General features: G+C 33.9%; 2 protein-coding genes across 6 annotated transcripts in view; both read left to right on the top strand.

Annotated features, from left to right (window-relative positions):
• HORMAD1 (HORMA domain containing 1) overlaps positions 1-16,136 on the top strand; it is a 29,199-nt gene extending 13,063 nt beyond the window's left edge. Inside the window, exons 4-15 of one of the 4 annotated variants that reach the window (XM_002919360.4) lie at positions 1,266-1,329; positions 1,885-1,921; positions 3,685-3,705; positions 3,974-4,000; positions 5,535-5,602; positions 6,114-6,265; positions 7,737-7,996; positions 9,350-9,416; positions 9,496-9,572; positions 10,271-10,354; positions 12,571-12,642; positions 14,419-15,117. In XM_002919360.4, coding sequence (XP_002919406.1) covers positions 1,266-1,329; positions 1,885-1,921; positions 3,685-3,705; positions 3,974-4,000; positions 5,535-5,602; positions 6,114-6,265; positions 7,737-7,996; positions 9,350-9,416; positions 9,496-9,572; positions 10,271-10,354; positions 12,571-12,642; positions 14,419-14,499 — 1,010 coding nt within the window. In that variant the 3' untranslated portion in view covers positions 14,500-15,117. Of the gene's footprint in view, positions 1-1,265; positions 1,330-1,884; positions 1,922-3,684; positions 3,706-3,973; positions 4,001-5,534; positions 5,603-6,113; positions 6,266-7,736; positions 7,997-9,349; positions 9,417-9,495; positions 9,573-10,270; positions 10,355-12,570; positions 12,643-14,418; positions 15,118-15,575 lie in introns of those variants that run through there. The other 3 variants (XM_034654215.1, XM_011225154.3, XM_034654216.1) reach the window with 3 other exon arrangements.
• The window catches only part of GOLPH3L (golgi phosphoprotein 3 like), a 39,622-nt gene continuing 36,883 nt past the window's right edge, over positions 15,949-18,687 (top strand). Inside the window, exons 1-3 of one of the 2 annotated variants that reach the window (XM_011225156.3) lie at positions 15,949-16,136; positions 16,590-16,726; positions 17,978-18,172. In XM_011225156.3, the coding sequence (XP_011223458.1) occupies positions 16,649-16,726; positions 17,978-18,172 (273 nt within the window). In that variant the 5' untranslated portion in view covers positions 15,949-16,136; positions 16,590-16,648. The remainder of the gene's footprint in view (positions 16,137-16,589; positions 16,727-17,977; positions 18,173-18,687) is intronic. The other variant, XM_002919361.4, reaches the window with a different exon arrangement.

The raw sequence follows: 18,687 nt of genomic DNA, 5'->3' as shown, positions 1-18,687 counted from the left end.
GTCTATTACATTTTTTTTCTTTCTTTCTTTTTTTTAAATTTGAGAGAGAGCACCCACGAGCAGGACCAGGGAGGGGTAGAGGGAGAGAACCTCAAGCAGACTCTGCACTGAGCATGGAGACTGATGTGGAGCTTATCTCATGACCCTGAGATCATGACCTGAGCCAAAATCAAAAGTCTGTTGCTGAACCAACTGAGCCACCCAGGAACCCCATTTTTTGGCTATTATAAATTATGCCACATTCATGTACAAGTTTTTGTGTGGACTAAGTGTTTTTTAAAAAGTATATTCAAGGGGCGCCTGGGTGGTGCAGTTGGTTCAGCATCCGACTCTTAGTTTCAGTTCAGGTCTGATCTCAGGGTCATGAGATCAGCCCCATGTGGGGCTCAGCAATCAGCCCAGAGTCTGCTTAAGTTTCTCTCTCCCCCCTGCATGCTCTCTCTCACTGAAATAAATAAATCTTTTTAAAGTATATTAATACCTTTGGAAGCACTTAATCATAAAATTTTTCCTCAGTTTCTCAAGTTTAATTTTACCTGACGTTACTTTTATAATGACAAACTAAGTAGATACGAGCATTCTATTATTAATAGCTTTGTACAGTGGTAGTATATGTTCTTGTGTTATTTTAAGGAAGTAAAAATAATATAACCTATTTATACTACAGTAGTAATTCATTACCCAATGCATAGTATGTACCTAATTTTGTGCTAACTATATGCTGGGTAATATGTTAAGTGCTATGGTATGTATTATATCTTGTTAATTCATATTACCGGCCTTTGAGTTAGATATTATCCCTATTTTTCAGATAAGGAACCTGAGACAGAGATCTCAGTCCTTTCCATTGTATTACCTGTTGTTTTCTTGCAGGTTTCTATCTCTGATAGCTAGTTAACTTCTTGGTCTCTTACAAGTATTTAATTGGGATAAGGGCCCATGCAAATAGTCTGAGACTCTTGGATAATGATTGTGTGAAAGCATTATATCTAACTTTAAATATCTTGTAACTTTGAAAAATTAATTTTTTTCTACCCATCAACATGTATCCTAATCATTATGATGCCATTTTATAATAAGGATAAAAAAATCTTTGTTTCCATAAAAGCTTTCTTCTTTTAAATTATATTAATACCAATCATCTGGAAGGTCATTGCCATTTAATAATATATTTCATACACAGCTGAAGAAAATAATCCTCAGTTAAATTTCTAGTTGCTTACTAATCTTAAGCAACTCTATATTTATATCATTTTGGTGTTTAGATCTTTGTGTCAAAATTCTGAGAGAAGATAAAAACTGTCCAGGATCTACACAGTTAGTGAAGTGGTAAGTAAAAGAGTACCTAATGATGTTAATTTTTTTCTTAAATCACATTTTTTTTTTATACCTTGGATGCCTTTCAGTTTTTAACCCAATTTTAGTAACTCCCCCTTCAACACTAGATACCATTTTTGCAGGTCTTTGGATTTTTGCTTAAAACTTTATTTTAGGCTCCATGTGAACAGCATTCATTTTCCTATTAATGTTCCCCATGAGTAGCTGTCAGATATTTTACCTCCTATCCCGAGCCATCCTCTATCAACAGTTTATATTTCTGCCACTATTTGTTTTACTATTTTAAGCTGGTTAATAAGAAGGGAGCTTTGGGGACCCCGGCTGGCTCAGTCAGTAGAACATGTGATTCTTGATCTCAGGGTTGTAAGTTTGAGCCCCACATTGGGTGTAGAGATTGCTTAAAAAAAAATAGAATCTTAAAAAAAAAGGGAGCTTTAATAAGAAAATTTTGTATTATTTAGTAATGAGATAACATGGAGACTTATTAAAAGAATTCTTTTCTGGAAATGCATTCAGTCTAAAAATGAATCCTTCATTATTTTTTAGGATGCTAGGATGCTATGATGCTTTACAAAAAAAATACGTAAGTCAATATTTCTTTATCTTTTTTCCTACAGTTTCTACTCTACAAGTGTAACAGCAATTGCCACAAAGTAAAACATTAATTTAAACTAACTTCGGCATAGGACAGTCCAAATTACTCAAAAGTTTGAACATTTGAATATTTTAAAGACTATTATTCAACTCATTTTAAGCCAATAGAATTAATACTTGACAGATTTTGCCAAGCCAGTTTTAACTGTTAACATGTATTTGTTCTAGTAACACATACTAACTTACAAAAACTTAATGAATTAAAAAGTCTTTTAAAATAATTCATTTATTAATTTTACATGCCTTCTACAATTTTGTTTATACTAATAATTTAATAAATTATTTCTTTGTGAGAGTTAAATTGTCACAAATTCTGAATAAGTGAAATTTCAATTAATAAGTGTTTACTGTAGACTATAAGCATTTTTATATATTTATGTTTATATCAGCATATATGAAGAAGTCAAGCTCTAAACAAAATTGTAAAAAAGATAAAATTTTATCCATGGTCACTAACTTCCCTTATGAAGGCATTAAATATTTAATACTAATTAAATATTGAGTGCCTGCTATGTGCTAGACACATATTCTAGGTAGGAGCTGGGTGAACTAACAGTGATCAATGAGACAAAGAGGGTCCCTTCTGTAGTGGGAAAACAGTCAATAAAACAAGTAAATCAGATAATTTCCAATTGTGTTAATTGCCAATAAAATATTGCGAGAAAGTGTGTCACAGGTGGAGAGGTGAGGTAACTTTAGATAGGGTGGTCCTGAGTAAGTGACATTTAAGCTGAGACTTGATTGAGAAGAAACCAGCCGGGCATTGACTTTGGGAGAGAATATTCCTGGCAGAACAGCAAATACAGAGTTGAAGGGGAATTTAGAAAGTTCAAGGAACAAAAAGAAGGCCAGTGTGTATGGGAATGGAATGCAATGAGCAGTAGGGGAGGGAGAATAACCTAGAGGAGCCTGAGGAGATAAGCAGGGCCAGGGCATTCAGAACTGTATAGGCGAAGGAGTTTGAATTTTATTTTAAATGCAAATAAAAGCCATTTGAAGGTTTTAGTAGAAATGTGACATCATTTGATTTATACTTTAAATTAAAAATCACTCCCGCTGTTGTTAAGACAATATACAGGAGAAGGAGAACAAGATTAGAATCAAGGAGAATGGTGCATAATCTGTTAATGCAGTACTGGTTGAACCAGCACGGCAGAGAAGGAAAGAAATGAAAAGATTGGGGATATATTTGGCAGTAGAACTGATTGAACTTGATAGATTGGTTGTAGAATGTAAGGAAAAGATCCAAATCAAGGATGACTCAGATTTTTGACAGATTACCTGAGTGGGTTATTTCCTGCAATTCTCTATTCCTATGGTCTTCAGAACCTCTTCCCTTTATTAAAGGAGCAGAGTCCTGAACTCTGCTTTTCTCTTTTCAAAATCAGTTCTTACACTGGTAAGGTTTAACGTGTTATTTCACAGTATATATTTTCCTTGTAACTGGCAGAAATGCCTGTATTTGCTTACATCAAAGACATGAATGTCAACCTTCAGTAAGTCAACTAGAAATAGATATTTGGGGGAATAAGGAAGGACATCCAAGGTGTTGCTTTATATACATCATATTTTCTGCAATATTATTTCTTATTAGGAATAAATGTTGAAATAGGACAAAGAATTCTTGTGATCCATCATGAAAAAATATTTTATAAAGTAAAAGTAAGATTTTTGTTCTTTGTTATATTTCAGCTAAGGATGGTTGTTCTAGCTGTAAGTATTTTTAAATTGTACATTCTTTCTTAAAGACTGTCAAATTCGGCCTTGCTTATTTAAATAACATTAAAACCAGCATTGATTATGTCACTTTATTCAAACAAATGATCTATTCAGTGGGAAAAAAGTAACAAATTAATATTTTGGGGGGTCATTTTGTATTTTGTTTTTCTGAATCTATTTAATAGTTTAGTCTAAGCATCCAATTTAGTTCTCCTTGAATACTTAGTCTTATATAACTCAATTATAAATTATTTTTAAATAGGTATACACCAATCCAGAAGACCCTCAGGTAGGTGTGCTTAAGTTAGTAAAGAAACATAATATCTCTAAAATCAAAAAGTAACATAAATTATAATAATATCTTATGCTTTTATTTTTTTCTTTTTCTTTTTTTTAATTTTATGCCTTTAATTGTATTCACTTTCACATGTATTTTCACATTTGAACCTCATAAAGGCTTTTTTGAGGTAAGACAAGGCTTGTATTGTTATCTTTAAACAGATTAATATACTTACTACCAGAGACATTGTGTGACTGATCCTGGGCCACAAATCCAAAACCCCTTAGAAATAACCTAAGTCTCCTGCCTTCTGCTTCTATATAGCGTTCTTTTTATAAAATTATGAAAGGGGTTGAATTTGACAAAAATAAAATATTATCCTTGAGTTTTGAATATTCATCCCAATCCAGTCACATCCAACTGTTCACCTGACAAAGAAGGGATTATAAGAAGTGACAGGGAAAACCAGTAATAAGAGACAAAGGGGAAAGATCTTTTGAGTACTTACTATTATTAGGCTCTGTTCTTTGAATTGTCTCATTTACTCATCATAACCTTCATGAGGTAACTACCATTATTTCCACTTTATAGATAAGGAAACCTAGATACAAGTTTTCTTGCCTAAGGTCACAGTGGCAGAACCAGAATTCGGACCTAAGAAGGCCAGTCCATGATCTTGGTGCTTTAACCATTACAGTATCACTATTTATAATATAGTTTTTCGTTCAATCATGGAGAAGCAGATTTTTTTTTAAAGAGAGCTGATCCCTGTTCCTATATGAGCACTGAAATGTAAAGAAAGCAATAAAAAAGGCTTCAAGAGGGCTGGCAGTGTGTCTTCTCTCTGATACTCATGCCTGCAGTTAATGCTTAATATATGTCCATGGGGACAAAGAAAATCTCATGGGCAACAGCTGTGAATTAGTTGATTGTTCAGAAGCTAACTAATTGTTCAGAAAATAGTCATTTAGTTTCAGATGTTTTATATAGTTGAACATTTTTTCTTTCAGTAAAAGAGTAACCTTGTTGATTCACTAATACTTATTGATTGTTTGGTGTGCCAGGCACTTTATTAAGGGCTCTGTATAAATTATCCTATTTGTTAAATATTCACAACCACCAATGAGATAGATACTATTTTCAACCCCTTTTATTAGCTGGGGAAACTAAAACCTAGAAGGCTTAAATAACTTGCTTCTGGTTACATACAGCAAGGATTTAAGCCCTGTGCTTAAAGCCATTCTGGTTGAGTAAGAGATAATACTGCCCCTCTTACCTGCCTGCTAAGGAGTTCCTTCCCTCTGGTGTATATGATATACATTGCAATTAGTGGGAGAATATATATCTCTCTTAAGACTGAAGCCCCAAATCCCAAATCATGGGAATTTACTGTTAGGACTTGAAAGTTTCAGTGGACCAGTAAGGATTAACATGGCAGAAAAAACTATTAAATCAATGTTAAGAATCATACAAAAGCTATATATAACTACTTGGCCACCAGTACTGTATATCAAATACATAACTGCAATGTTTTCTATTTAAGGCGATTTCAGAATGTTACCAATTTAAATTCAAGTATACTAATAACGGACCAATCATGGACTTCATAAGGTATTTTATTATTTTCTTTTCGTATTACAGATTACCACTTATTTATATTAATACTGTATTGCTAAACTTCAGGATTAATTCTGAAACTTCTCAAACATCCCCAGTTAACCATTGAGGTGCGGCTGTACAAAATATCCTTAGAGTAGCTGCAAGCTCAGAATGTGTGGCTAATTATATAGTATTTTAATTGTGAAACAAAGCCAAAGAGTAGGAAAGCTATTGTATGCTTGAGTGATTAGAAATTTAATTAAAATCCCTCACTCATTTCCTTTAAACATCTCATATAAAATACATATTAATTTAAATAAAATTATTAGTTTATAACGTTATTAATAATGATATTAGTGATATTAAAATTTAATAATAGTGACATTAAAACACATTTTATGGTAACTTTCAACTTAAAAATTTAGTGATATAATAGGAATAAGAATCTCAAATAGTAAAATGTGAAGTTGTTACTAGAAGCTATGGGTGTCATAAAAGAAATTAATGTGTAATTCTCTTCTAGTAAAAACCAAAGCAGTGAATCTAGTATGTCATCTGCTGACACCAAGAAAGCAAGTATTCTCCTCATTCGCAAGATTTATATTCTAATGCAAAATCTGGGACCTTTACCTAATGATGTTTGTTTGACCATGAAACTTTTTTACTACGATGAAGGTACTATTTATAATACATCCTGTTGGTGTCAATATGTTATATTATTGAAACAATTGGTTTCCATCCCATATGACTTTAAGCACCTAAATTGTAATATAGTTTTTGAAATTATAAAATTTTCATTTAATATCAGTATTTGAAAAAGATTCAGGGGCACCTGGGTGGCTTAGTCAGTTAAGTGTCTGCTTTTGGCTCAGGTCATGATCTCAGGGTCCTGGGATTGAGCCCTGCATCAGGCTCCCTGCTCAACGAGAAGTCTGCTTCTCCCTCTTCCTCTGTGCCTCCCCACCGTTCGTGCTCTCTCTCTCTCGCTCTCTCTCTAGCCAATAAATAAATAAAATCTTAAAAAAAAAAGAAAGATTTGAAAAAATAGACTTTCAAATATACACAAACATTTCCAGTGATATGAACATATCCATGTGAGGTACAACCTCACTCATAATTATAGAAATGAAACAGTTGATATGCCACTTTTCACTTAACCAGAGTAGTAAAATTTGTAAATCAATTATTGGCAAGGGTGTGGGGGAAAGCAGGCACTTTTATAAATTCTTGAGGGAATGTATACAGGTGCAACATTTTTAGAGGACAATTTAACAGTATCAAAATTTTAGATGCACGTTCTCTTTAATCCAGAAATTCTTTAGCTAGAAAAGTATCTTGGGAATATACTTAACACAAACATGCAATGTTATATGTTTATGAGGATACCGTGCAAGCTATTAAAAAGAATGTGCTGGTAATTTATCCAAGGAATATTAAATATAGATTAAAAAGAAATGTTAAAAACACCTAGGTAGGAATAGGGATACCTGGGTGGCTAAGTCGGTTAAGCCTCGACTCTTGATTTCAGCTCAAGTCATGATCTCAGAGTCGATCAAGCCCCACTTTGGGCTCCGCACTCAGTACCAGTCTGGTTGTCCCTCTCCCTCTGCTCCTTCCCACCCCCAAGCCCCCTCTCCCTCCGCGTGAGCACACACATATGCTCTCTCTCTCTCTCTCAAATAAATAAATAAAATCTTTAAAAAAAACACCTAGGTATCGAACAACATGATCTTATTTGTGTTTTGTTAAGGATATACATATATATGCAATATATATTTTAAATGCGTAATATCTTCTAGAAGAACATAAAGCAACAACAATAATAACAACTAACATTTATTGAATACTTACAACGTGCCAGTTCTGGTCTGAGCATTTTACACACTTTAATTCATCTAATACCCACAGTGACCCCATGGGGTAGGTACTATTATTATCCGCATTTCACAGATGAGAAAACGAAATCAAGGATGATAAATAATTTATTCAAGGTCATATAGTCAGTCAAGTGAAGAAAAAAAAAGGTTTCCTTTCTATACTATTTGAAATGTTTTCAATCTGTTTTTATTATTATTATTATTATTATAGGGATGATGGTGCTCTCTTCAATTTCATGAACATCACAGTTCATACTTATTTTTTGCAGTTACACCTCCAGATTACCAGCCTCCTGGTTTTAAGGATGGTGATTGTGAAGGAGTGATATTTGAAGGGGAGCCTATGTACTTAAATGTGGGAGAAGTCCCAACACCTTTTCACACCTTCAAAGTAAAAGTGACTACTGAGAGAGAACGAATGGAAAATATTGATTCAGCTATATTATCACCAAAACAATTAAAAACACCACTTCAAACAATTCTCGTGGACACAGATGACGTAGAAGAAGAACAGGAGCACTACACAAGTGTCAGTACATTTTAAAGTTACAAAGTACAGTAGTAACAAATGTTTGACTCCATTCTGAAGACTAGTAGTTCTCATTAATATTTATACAAATACTGTATTATATTCATAAACTCAAGGTTGGTAGGGATCTTAAAGAAGGTATCGGCGTTTTGTTTTAAAACTTTTTACCTTGGTGCAAGCATTCTCAGAAATGTAAAAGCACAACTATTCTGAATGAAGCAGGGAATGTCCTGGAGGCCCAGCCACTCACCACCTCAACTACCCTCAGAGTGGACTCTGAGGAAACTCTTTGGTCTGGAGCATAATTTGAAAACCACTGAACTACTCCAATTGCCCAAATAATGTTGGAATCCTTCCTACCATACATACCCCTACTAGGTGCTCATTTTAGACCTGTTCTTGAACTTCCTTGGGGCCTGCAGAGTCACTGTCCTGAAGCAGCCTGGAAGTTCCCAAAGGCAGGGAAAGTGTCTTTCGTTTTTGTAATCCTCCTGTGCCTAGCACTTAAGTGTACAGTGTGCATTCTCAGTATTGGTTGAATGAATGGATGAACAGAAGTATAAAAAAGGCTTTTTTTGTTGTTGTTGCCTCACTCCCAGGAAATCTTTCACATTAACGTGATTGTTTTTAAATCTAATCTTTGTTGTTCTGTTACCTCATTTTATTCTAAATGATAACCTCAGTATTTATATAGAGAGACTAACTTTTCTAATTTAGGTTCTATCACATTCTAACAAATAGAAAATTCAGTTTTCAACCAGTTTAGTCAAAGAAGAAGTCTTCTCAAAACCTAAATCCCAGTGATGGTTTATAAACAAGTATAGCTGGAATTTATGTAGCATTCTTTAAAATATTTAAAGCTCTTCAATGTATGTCACAAAGAGAAAATAATTATAAAGTAGATATTAAACTTGTTGCTATTTCTATCATACCGTGATTGAGCTTACTCACTAACTCCTCCTGAAGAGGGTTGGGGCATTTTGTATTCAGAGTAGATGATAACATCTGTATAGAAATTCTGGAGCTATAGAAGTAGTAGTTGTATAAACTTGTCTAATTCATTGCCCTCAAACAATAGTGAGAACTAAGGGTTCTTAGAACTATTATATATTTTGAGAAAGTTGTATATTAGTCCTTAAAACAACCCTGCAAAGTAAAGTAGTAGTTTATACTTTGGATAAATATGGTACCTTGTTATGGTAATTATAGGACTTTATTTCTAGCAAGTGTAAGTTGTAGTGTTATGTTATATTTAACCTTCGCGTAAAACACATTTGTTCATAAATACTTCTACCCAGTTGTTTTAATTGCTTTTTGAAATGTGTCCATTTTTTTCTTCATGTAATTATGTAGGATGATTTTGACATTGAAACTAAAATGGAAGAGCAGAAAAAACACCCTGGATCTTCTGAACTTGGAGGTAAGAAATTAATGAAAACGTAGATTAATTCACTTCCAATTCAGTTTTATAACATTTTAACTCTTTTTTTTTTTAACAGAACCAAGTTTAGTTTGTGAGGAAGATGAAATTATGAGGTCTAAAGAAAGTCTAGATCTTTCAATTTCTCATTCTCAGGTATAAATTTGATAATTCATCTCACTTTTAACTTTTTTTTTCAGAAGACTATTACTTATATACTTATTTAGTTAATTTTCAGGTTTTCTTATTAGAGCCAAGGTCTTTTAGAAGAAAATTAGGTCTTAAGAATGCTTTTTAACAAAATTTGAAAAGTATATGTTGAAAAGTTTTGAGTATATTACTGGGTTTATTTAGTAATAAGCCTAAATACTGTTCATAGCATTTCAGAATTCCAGAGCTAGATAGAATCTTTAAGCAGTTATTCTACTGCCTTTTGTATTTACAGATGGAGAATATAATACTTTTTGTTGCCTGGAGCAGACATGATTCATTTTGTTTTCCATAGACAATAAAATCTTGATATAACCTTTAGATAAAAAGAACTTGAAAATAATGGGACTGGTTATTGTCCACCTTCCTCTGCACTTCCCTTTTCTCCAGTGGGAGGGAGCTGACGTCCTTATCTTCTGGAAGAGTAGTGTAGCGCCTGATGATCATTTGAGACTTTTTCAGTTCAGTGAATGATCAATTATATGCAGTGTCAGTTTCACTATCTTTACCTTTGCACTTTTTGTGACAGTAAGAACTACGTGAACATAAGACCCAAGATTTTATGGTATTGAATTTTGGAGCCCCGTTATTGTGTTACGGAAAGTTTTTATTATGGTATGTGATTTTGTGTTATTATTTTCTAGGTTGAACAGTTAGTCAGTAAAACATATGAACTTGATGTGTCTGAAAGCAAAACAAGAAGTGGAAAAATCTTTCAGAATAAAATGGTAAGTGTACTTTTAGGTTTTTTTTTCCATTCTAACCTTATAATTTTTTCCCACATGTGAGTTTATTTTGCTTCTTAATCCTTCCTTTACTGGACCAATATTTAGAAAGCACCTATTATGTGTCAGGTACTTTACTAAGTGCTGGAGATATAACATGAATATAGTTCCTTCTCTTAGCTAAAAATTTAGTAATTGGAGGTCAACAAGCAGTGATAGAGGGCCATGATAGAAGTTTGAATAGGCTACATGGAACAAAGGAGAGAATGGTGAATTTTATTGTAGGTACATAAAAGACGAGAATTCAGAAAAAGATTTGAGAAATGACACTATCATCCAGACTAGGCCTAGAATGCTAAAATATTCCATGTTCTACCCTGTAAATAGATTGTCTTGTTAATAAGACATTAAAAATGAATGTTTTGTATATATTTTTGTATAAAATGAATCTCATGTTTTAAGCAAAAACCCACTGCTTTATTTTAGTTTTCTATTTTTACTAAATGGAAATTTATATTTTATTTTAGACCTTTAAGTTACTCAAAGGTTCAGAGATGAAGAAAAACCATTCTGTAAAATATTATATCTAAATTTAGGAAACAAATAGCACATTCTAACAGTGGTATAGTGGTATTTTTTCCCAACTCCTCATTCAGTGACATCATATTGGTAGCTTGAAGTTGGACATGAAGAGAATATTTACAGCATGGAAATCAACAAATGCCTCAACTCAGGATTTGTTACTCCTGGAGAACTTGTTAAACATTTACCAGCACACCATTGATTATAGTGCCATTTTTTGGTGTCCTTTTTTTCCACATTCTTTTTTTTAAAGGTTTTATTTATTATTTTTAGTAATCTCTATCCACAATTGGGTCTCGAACTCATGACCCCAAGATCAAGAGTCATCCAGCTGAGCCGGCCAGGCCCCCTTTTTCTACATTCTCCATAGGAAGTTTGAACTGGCAGAAGGCAGTATTCAAACTAGTATGCTGATGAAAGCAAAAAATAAAAGAATTTCAAAAATTAGTACAACTAGCAGCAAAATGGTCTTCGAGGCAGCTTCTACTTAGTCATGATGAGTATCCTTCATTAGGGTATTAATATGACATTAAGATACTTTGGGGACATTCATTTCTGAAATTGCCCATGTTTTTGAATATGAACTCTCTGCCACAGTACCCCTGATTTGGAGAATCATGGCTGAATTATTGTTAGGAAAGGGCAAGAAATGAAAATATTTAATAGTATATACAGTAAGAAAGTTATCATTGAAAAAGTACATTTTTAGCATCAGAAAATAAGTATGTCCTTTTAGAGAATAATAATATGACAGCTAATAATGTGTCATCATCCAATATTCATTTAAAAAACCACATCAATAACATTATTTACAATAGCCAAAAGGTGGAAGAAACCTGAATATCCATCAACAGACAAATGGATAAACAAATGTAATATATCTATACCATGGACTAATATTCAGCCATAAAAGGAATGAAGTACTGATGTATGCTTCAACTGGATAAACTTGAAAACATGCTAAATGAAAAAAGCCAGTCACAGAAGTCCACATATATGATTCTGTTTATCTGAAAGTACAGAATAGGGATTTCTTTTTTTTTTTTCAAGATTTTATTTATTTATTTGACGGAGAGATAGCCAGCGAGAGAGGGAACACAAGCAGGGGGAGTGTGAGAGGAAGAAGCAGGCCCCCAGCGGAAGAGCCTGACGTGGGGCTTGATCCCAGAATGCTGGGATCACGCCCTGAGCTGAAGGCAGACGCTTAACGACTGCGCCACCCAGGCATCCCAGAATAGGGATTTCTATAGCGAGGGAAAGTCGTAGAGCTAGTGGGAGAAGGGGGGAATCAGGAAGTGATAGCTTTACTCTACATTCAAAGAACCCAGGTATTCTATCTTACACTAGGTATAATTTTAAAAAGAAAGAGAATGAAGGAAGGAACAAATCAACCAATCTCAGGGTTTCTTTTTGGAGTGATGAAAGTGTTCTGAAATTGACTACTATGATGGTTGCACAAATCCGAATATACTTAGAATTATTGACTGTAAACTTTCAAATGAATTGTATGGCATCTGAATTATATCTCAGGAAAGCTTTTTTAAAAAAAACTGCATATAGTTGCCTATCGTTAAAAAATCAAATGTTGGTTGTTCTTTGAGAAATAACCAATTAGTAATTATTCCATCTTTGTGGAGGCTAATGGAAATCAGCCAGTAAAATCTTCTAAAGAAAATCGGAAGAGAAGTCAGCTCGAACCTGGGAAAACAGTAAGTCTTATGATAATATATAGGTTGAATAAAATGGCAAGTATCAGACTATGATTACTGTAGATTAAATTTTATTTTTCATTCTTTCTTTATTTTTAATTTATTTTTTTTAGAAAGAGAGAGCAGGGAGGAAGGTCAGGAGAGGGAGTGAGAGAGAATCTTAAGCAGGCTCCATGCCCAGCGCAGAGCCTGACTCAATTTCACAACCCTGAGATCTGACCTGACCCAAAGTCAAGAGTTGGATGCTTAACTAACTGAGCCACACAGGTGCCCCTAGATTAAATTTTAAATGATAAATATGATAATATCCCTGGATGTTACCTCAAAGTACTGATATCCAAATCTTGTTTATATGTAATTTGTTCTAAAAAAAGAGGTGATTTTAAAATAAAATGTGCTATGTTTATTAATTTTTTCCACATAAATACTTACTGATTTCATGAATAATTTGAAGTAGTTGGAGGAATTCATAAAAAAATTAAAATCAGTATGTCCAGAAAAATATGAGTAGAATGAAAAAATGAGAGTATAAGAATATTTAGGCCATTTAATTTATGTAGAGCTAAAATTGGGTCACAAATTTGAGCTGAGCTTCCTAGAGAACAAAAGTGAAGTATAAATAAGTTACTAAATGAACTTGTTCCCTAAAAAATAGCATCTCCTCTCAGTACCTTAGGAGAAAGAAAAATTTTCTTGACCTTAATTTTTTTAACAGTTGTTTCAAATTTAGGACTTTATTTTACCATATCAGATCTTGTTTTTGTCATTTCTGAGATAAATATATTTTCAACTAGAATTTTTAGTATTATTAGTAGGTTAACATTTAGACAACTGAATATCTAAGACTGCTTTGAAAAAATCTAATGTTAAAGGGGTAATCTCAAAAATGTAGTTAATATTATTTTCAATTTATATAAGTTAAGGGAATGAAATAACCTGACACTTCATTAACATATTAAGTTGTCTAACTTTTCCCAGCGTATTACGCTTTGATTTTTTTTTTCAAAATCATTCAATTTGTATCATTAGTTTTTTCAAAAAAATCAAAGTTGAGAAACTCAGGAAATACTTTTAGGAATTTTTTTTTAAAAGATTTTATTTATTTATTTGACAGAGAGAGAGAGGAAGAGAGCAAGCACAAGCAGGGAGAGCAGGAGAGGGAGAAACAGGCTCCCCACTGATCAGTGAGCCGAGCCCAATGTGGGGATTGATCCCAGGACCCTGGGATCATGACCTCAGCAGAAGGCAGATGTTTAGCTGACTGAGCCACCCAGGCGCCCCAGGTTTTCTTTATTTGTCCTCCCGTTCATTCAGAAGTGTGCAGTGAATGTCTAGTATCTATCAGGCATTGCTAAGTATCAGGAATACAAAAGAATACATGATTTAAATCTTACATGGTGCCAAGATAGAATGTTTCTCTATCTGCAGCTCATTTTAAAATCTTTTTTTCTTCTTATCCCCCCAAAATATTTTACTATTTTGAGGACATAATGTTAGATCTATGTTTTTGACTTCTCCAACAACCCTAATGAAGACCTTACACTTTATAATTTATATACTTTCAGCAGCCATCAGAAGATATATCAGTAATAAAATTTACCCTACTTTTTAAAGAACTCAGGTATCCTATCTTAGTAAGAAATAGTTACACTATGTATAATTTTAAAAAGCAAGGGGGGAAGGAAGGAGCAAACAAACCTCAGAGACATGAAAAAAACCTAAAAGTAAAGACATGTAAACTGAAAAGTATCCTTAGTAGTTGTTTTCTTTTGACAGGTCCTTCATCACTTTGATTCTTCTAGTCAAGAGTCAGTGCCAAAAAGAAGAAAGTTTAGTGAACCAAAGGAGCATATATAAAAATTATTTTTTCTTCTGCATGTTGGCGAAGTTCTCAACGTGTAAACTACAAGACACTGTATTACTATTTTAACGTGTATTTGCCCTACCTGTGAAAATTTATATGTAGGCTTAAGCAGTTAGTACACTAAAATGAATTTTTAGCTGTCATATTGTGATCCTTTATCTTATCTGAGACAATGCAAGAGAACTTTTGAATAAAACCAAAAGTACCAGTGTCATAATTGATTTTGTTCATTATCTACTCAATATTGATCTATCTTCCATATTGGTGGATACTTCCTTTAAACATATATTAACTTTTAAGGCCCTCTAGAGCCAATTTTAAAAAAATAATGTTTATTTTGTTATTAAATTTTGGTAGGAGTTTACTTTTTACTTATGTTAAAACTATAACACTTAACTGGCTGTTTGTCCCTGTGTCATTAAAACAATGTTCTCCGGTAGTTTGATAGAGTGTCTTAACATGGTAATATATAACATACCATTAAAAATTGGTTCTTTATCTTTTTTAACTTTTTTTTTTTTTTTTTTACTTCAAGGCAAAATGAGGACTGATTTTTAAGGTCTGGCATTTTGAGCAGCATAAATAAAATATTGTTCCGCATCTAGACTCTTTCATGGCTTCTAATTTTTATTTAATTAGCAGAAAATGTTTAGGTACTAATTTTGAGATCATTTTGATAGATGGTACTTTGCAAGAGTTGAGCACACTTCCCAGAACCTTTGAGTGGTAGTGTGAAAAGTACTGTGCGTTCAGTGAGAAACCTGGGACCTGGTTTCAGCTTTGACCATTTCTTTTGCCTTAAAAAAGGAAGACTTAAAACTGGGTGTGTATGCTTCTTGCAGTTTCAGCAGCCATATTATAAAACATAGATTAGCCATAGATTTGCCAGTAACAAGTGCTAATAGAGAAGGCTGGTGTGCGTGTAATGGTAGAAATGTACCTGTCCTGTTTAATGTAAACCAAGTAAACGTCCACAGACTGACCCAGATCAGGTTTTTCTGGAACAGGAAAGTTAGGGACATGCTACTTGTCGAAAACAACCAATTTTAAAATGTTTATTTATTCTTAGCTTTTTTTGGATCCCAGCACATCTCACCTAATTGTCCTAGAATGCGCTGCTACAGTTAACACACCTGCTACACAGATGGACCAACAAAAACGTTTGTAGATGGGCGCTTGTGCTTGCTCACTGAACGCTTTGATTGGCCGGTTTCATGGGGGTGGGGAGCGCAGCTCCCTTTCCTCTCTTCTATCAAGGTTACTTCATTGGATTGACCAGCTGTCAGGTTGACCCAAACCTGCCTCCTTTTGGTGGTGTTTGTCGGGATCGCAACACAATAGCCCGAGGAGAGCCTCCCCTTGTAAGCTCCGATTGGCTGAACTCAACCTTGGCGGTTTCTGATTGGTCCAATGAAGAAACACCAAGGTAGGTTGCCTAGGGATCCTAAGGAAGCTGATGTGTTATTCCTTCTCTGCATCGAAGGATCAGGAAGTTTGTGCTCTCTGCGTGGCTGAGAAGTTTTTTTCATCTACTAGGACGAGGCGGGAGGGACGTGGGGGAACAGGTGTCCCCCTAAAATAGAGCACAAGCTGCTGCCTGCGTCCGGCCGCAACCCAGGAGTAACGACAGGTAAGCAACGGAGGATATACATTTCCTAATGTCCAAAAAAAGCCTACAGATTTTTTATTTTATGGGGAGAGGGAGGTCTTATTTAGTTACTTTTTGGTCATTTTTTTTTCCCAAATAGAATTTTTAATTAGTAAATGTCCAGGGGGTGTCAGTTCCTCAAAATCCCCCCCCTTTTTTTTTTCTCTGAAGACTTATGTTTCTGGACTTATGTTTCTTATATTTATTAGGAAATAAACCCTGTTCACAGTGCCAGATAGGGTTAATGCCCTTAAGCATTTATTCATGTTTTTTTTTTCTCCTTCACCCTTCTTCCCGCCTCCCACCGAGAATTGTATTTGAAATATAGCCTTGTACAAAGAATCTTTTGTAAGTCACTTCACTTGTATTTCTATTTAAAAATGTTCACATGCATTTCTGAGTATTCATTTTAATCAGTATATATTTATTGAGCAGTTACAACGTTAAAGACATTGTGCTAGTTGCTATGGAGACTATAAAAACCCGAGAAGACAATGTCCCTGCCCTCAAGAAGTTTACAGTTGAGAGACAGCCATACCAAAAGAAAGACTATAATAAATACTTTAAAGGATGTAAGTATAAATAAAGTTCTGTGAAAGTACAGCTGAGAGAGAGACCAATTCTGGCCATGGGACATAAGGGTAATGGAGAAGGGGATTCACTTAAGGCTTTACCTGGAGCCTCACTAGGCCTTTGAAGAATGGGTAGAATATAAAGAGGAAAGGAAAGGGGAGAGAACACCAGCATGTACAAAGGAGCAGAAATGGCAGCATGGGACATGTTTTAGAAATGGTTTGCTAACAGTATGTAATTGAGAGTAACGTAATGGGAAATATTGCTAGAACAGGATCCAATCACAGAAGCTCTTGAATGTATTCTTTTGATCTTGAAAAAGATATTCTTTTAAATAATTGCTGGCTAAAAAGATTTATTGTATATCATCTTAAAAACTGATGTTTAGATTTATTTTAAAATAAAGTATGCTAACTTTAAACTTTATCATACATGATTTAGTGCCATTTCTCTTGACTAGATTTTTAAAACATCTGTTGTACATGGTATAAAAGGGCATGTGCTTTGACTTTTTTTACAATTGAGAAAGAAATTGTTAATCTTTTTAACATTCTTTTGCTGATACTTTTTGTTGGCAGCTATTTGAGTATTTGCAAGATGGCTAGATAGGGATAGAGATGAAAGTTTTTTGTCTATATGGAATTATACACATGATCTTCTGAGTGTTACTCTGTAGATGTGATTTCCAAAGGGAGTGCTTGAGATGAGTTATTATGGGAAGAAAATATGAGAATATATATATTTAGTTTTTCTTATTTTTTTACTTTCTTTTTTTTATATTTTATGATGTGCCATTGAATGTTTATAGAAGTGACATATAAATTATTACATGAATTTTGGGCCTGGATTCTCACAATTTTTTGCTGTCCCATGTTATTTACTTGGGGAGGATTCATTCTGTGAAAGAGGAGTTACAATGATGTATATATACTCCTGGATTATAAATTATGCACACAAAATCAGCAGGCTTAAAAGATGATCATTTCTTTAAAAAAAAAAGAAAGAAAGATCACTTGTACCAGTCTTTAAAGTTACGGATTTGATTTTCTGTCAATGCCTTCTGTGCCTTCAAGCTCTTGTACTTTGGAAAACATACTGTGTTACCCGCCTAATTTTTCTGGTCATTGCTTCTTTCTTTTTCTATTTAAGTTTATATGTATTTCATATTTGTACTGGGTCTGTATGAATATGTACATGTTTTTGTTTGCATAAGCTCACTTACAGATATTTTCTTTCATCACCCCCACCAGAAACAGGTGAGAATGACCACTTTAACTCACCGAGCCCGTCGCACTGAAGTAGGCAAGAACTCTGAAAAGAAGGTAGAAAGTGAGGAAGACACTAATCAAGACAGGAGTCCAGACAACGAAGACTCTGGTGACTCTAAGGATATTCGCCTTACCCTTATGGAAGAAGTATTGCTCCTGGGACTAAAAGATAAAGAGGTAACACAGTTGGGTTTGCTGGGCTCTCCCAACGATTCTTGAATATTGAATGTTTTTTGGAAGTAATCTGACAAAATAGTTTTCATTAATGCTAAATTGGCCTTAGAATTGTGCTCTAGCCATCTGGGGGCTGGGGGAGTTTGGGAGGGTGGCTGATACTTGGAGGATAAAATCCAGAAGTATATTTACTTGAAGTGTAATTTAATTACAAAATTCCTCCAAAATTTTAGAAGATACGAGAGAGTATAACATGTAAAATTTTTGTATTTGCAGTTTCCCAAGTGAGATTAATGGTGAAATAGCCTCCTATTAAACTAAGAAAGAGGGTGCACACATTGAAATTATCTTGAACTGTGAGGAGGAAAATCTTTTAAATGACAAGACAAGAAACATGTATGATTAGCTGTTTTACAAAAATAAACAGTGGATAGGTTTCAACTTACAATGCAGTAGAAATAACTTTTTTTAATTCTAGTCTGTGGATCTTTAGAAACTAAATAACAACTGATAATAGA

The sequence above is a fragment of the Ailuropoda melanoleuca genome, chromosome 2 (assembly GCF_002007445.2).
Source record: "Ailuropoda melanoleuca isolate Jingjing chromosome 2, ASM200744v2, whole genome shotgun sequence".
NCBI lineage: Eukaryota > Metazoa > Chordata > Mammalia > Carnivora > Ursidae > Ailuropoda > Ailuropoda melanoleuca.
The sequence above is the reverse complement of the archived record's forward strand: the minus strand, read 5'-3'. Positions and strand labels throughout refer to the sequence as shown.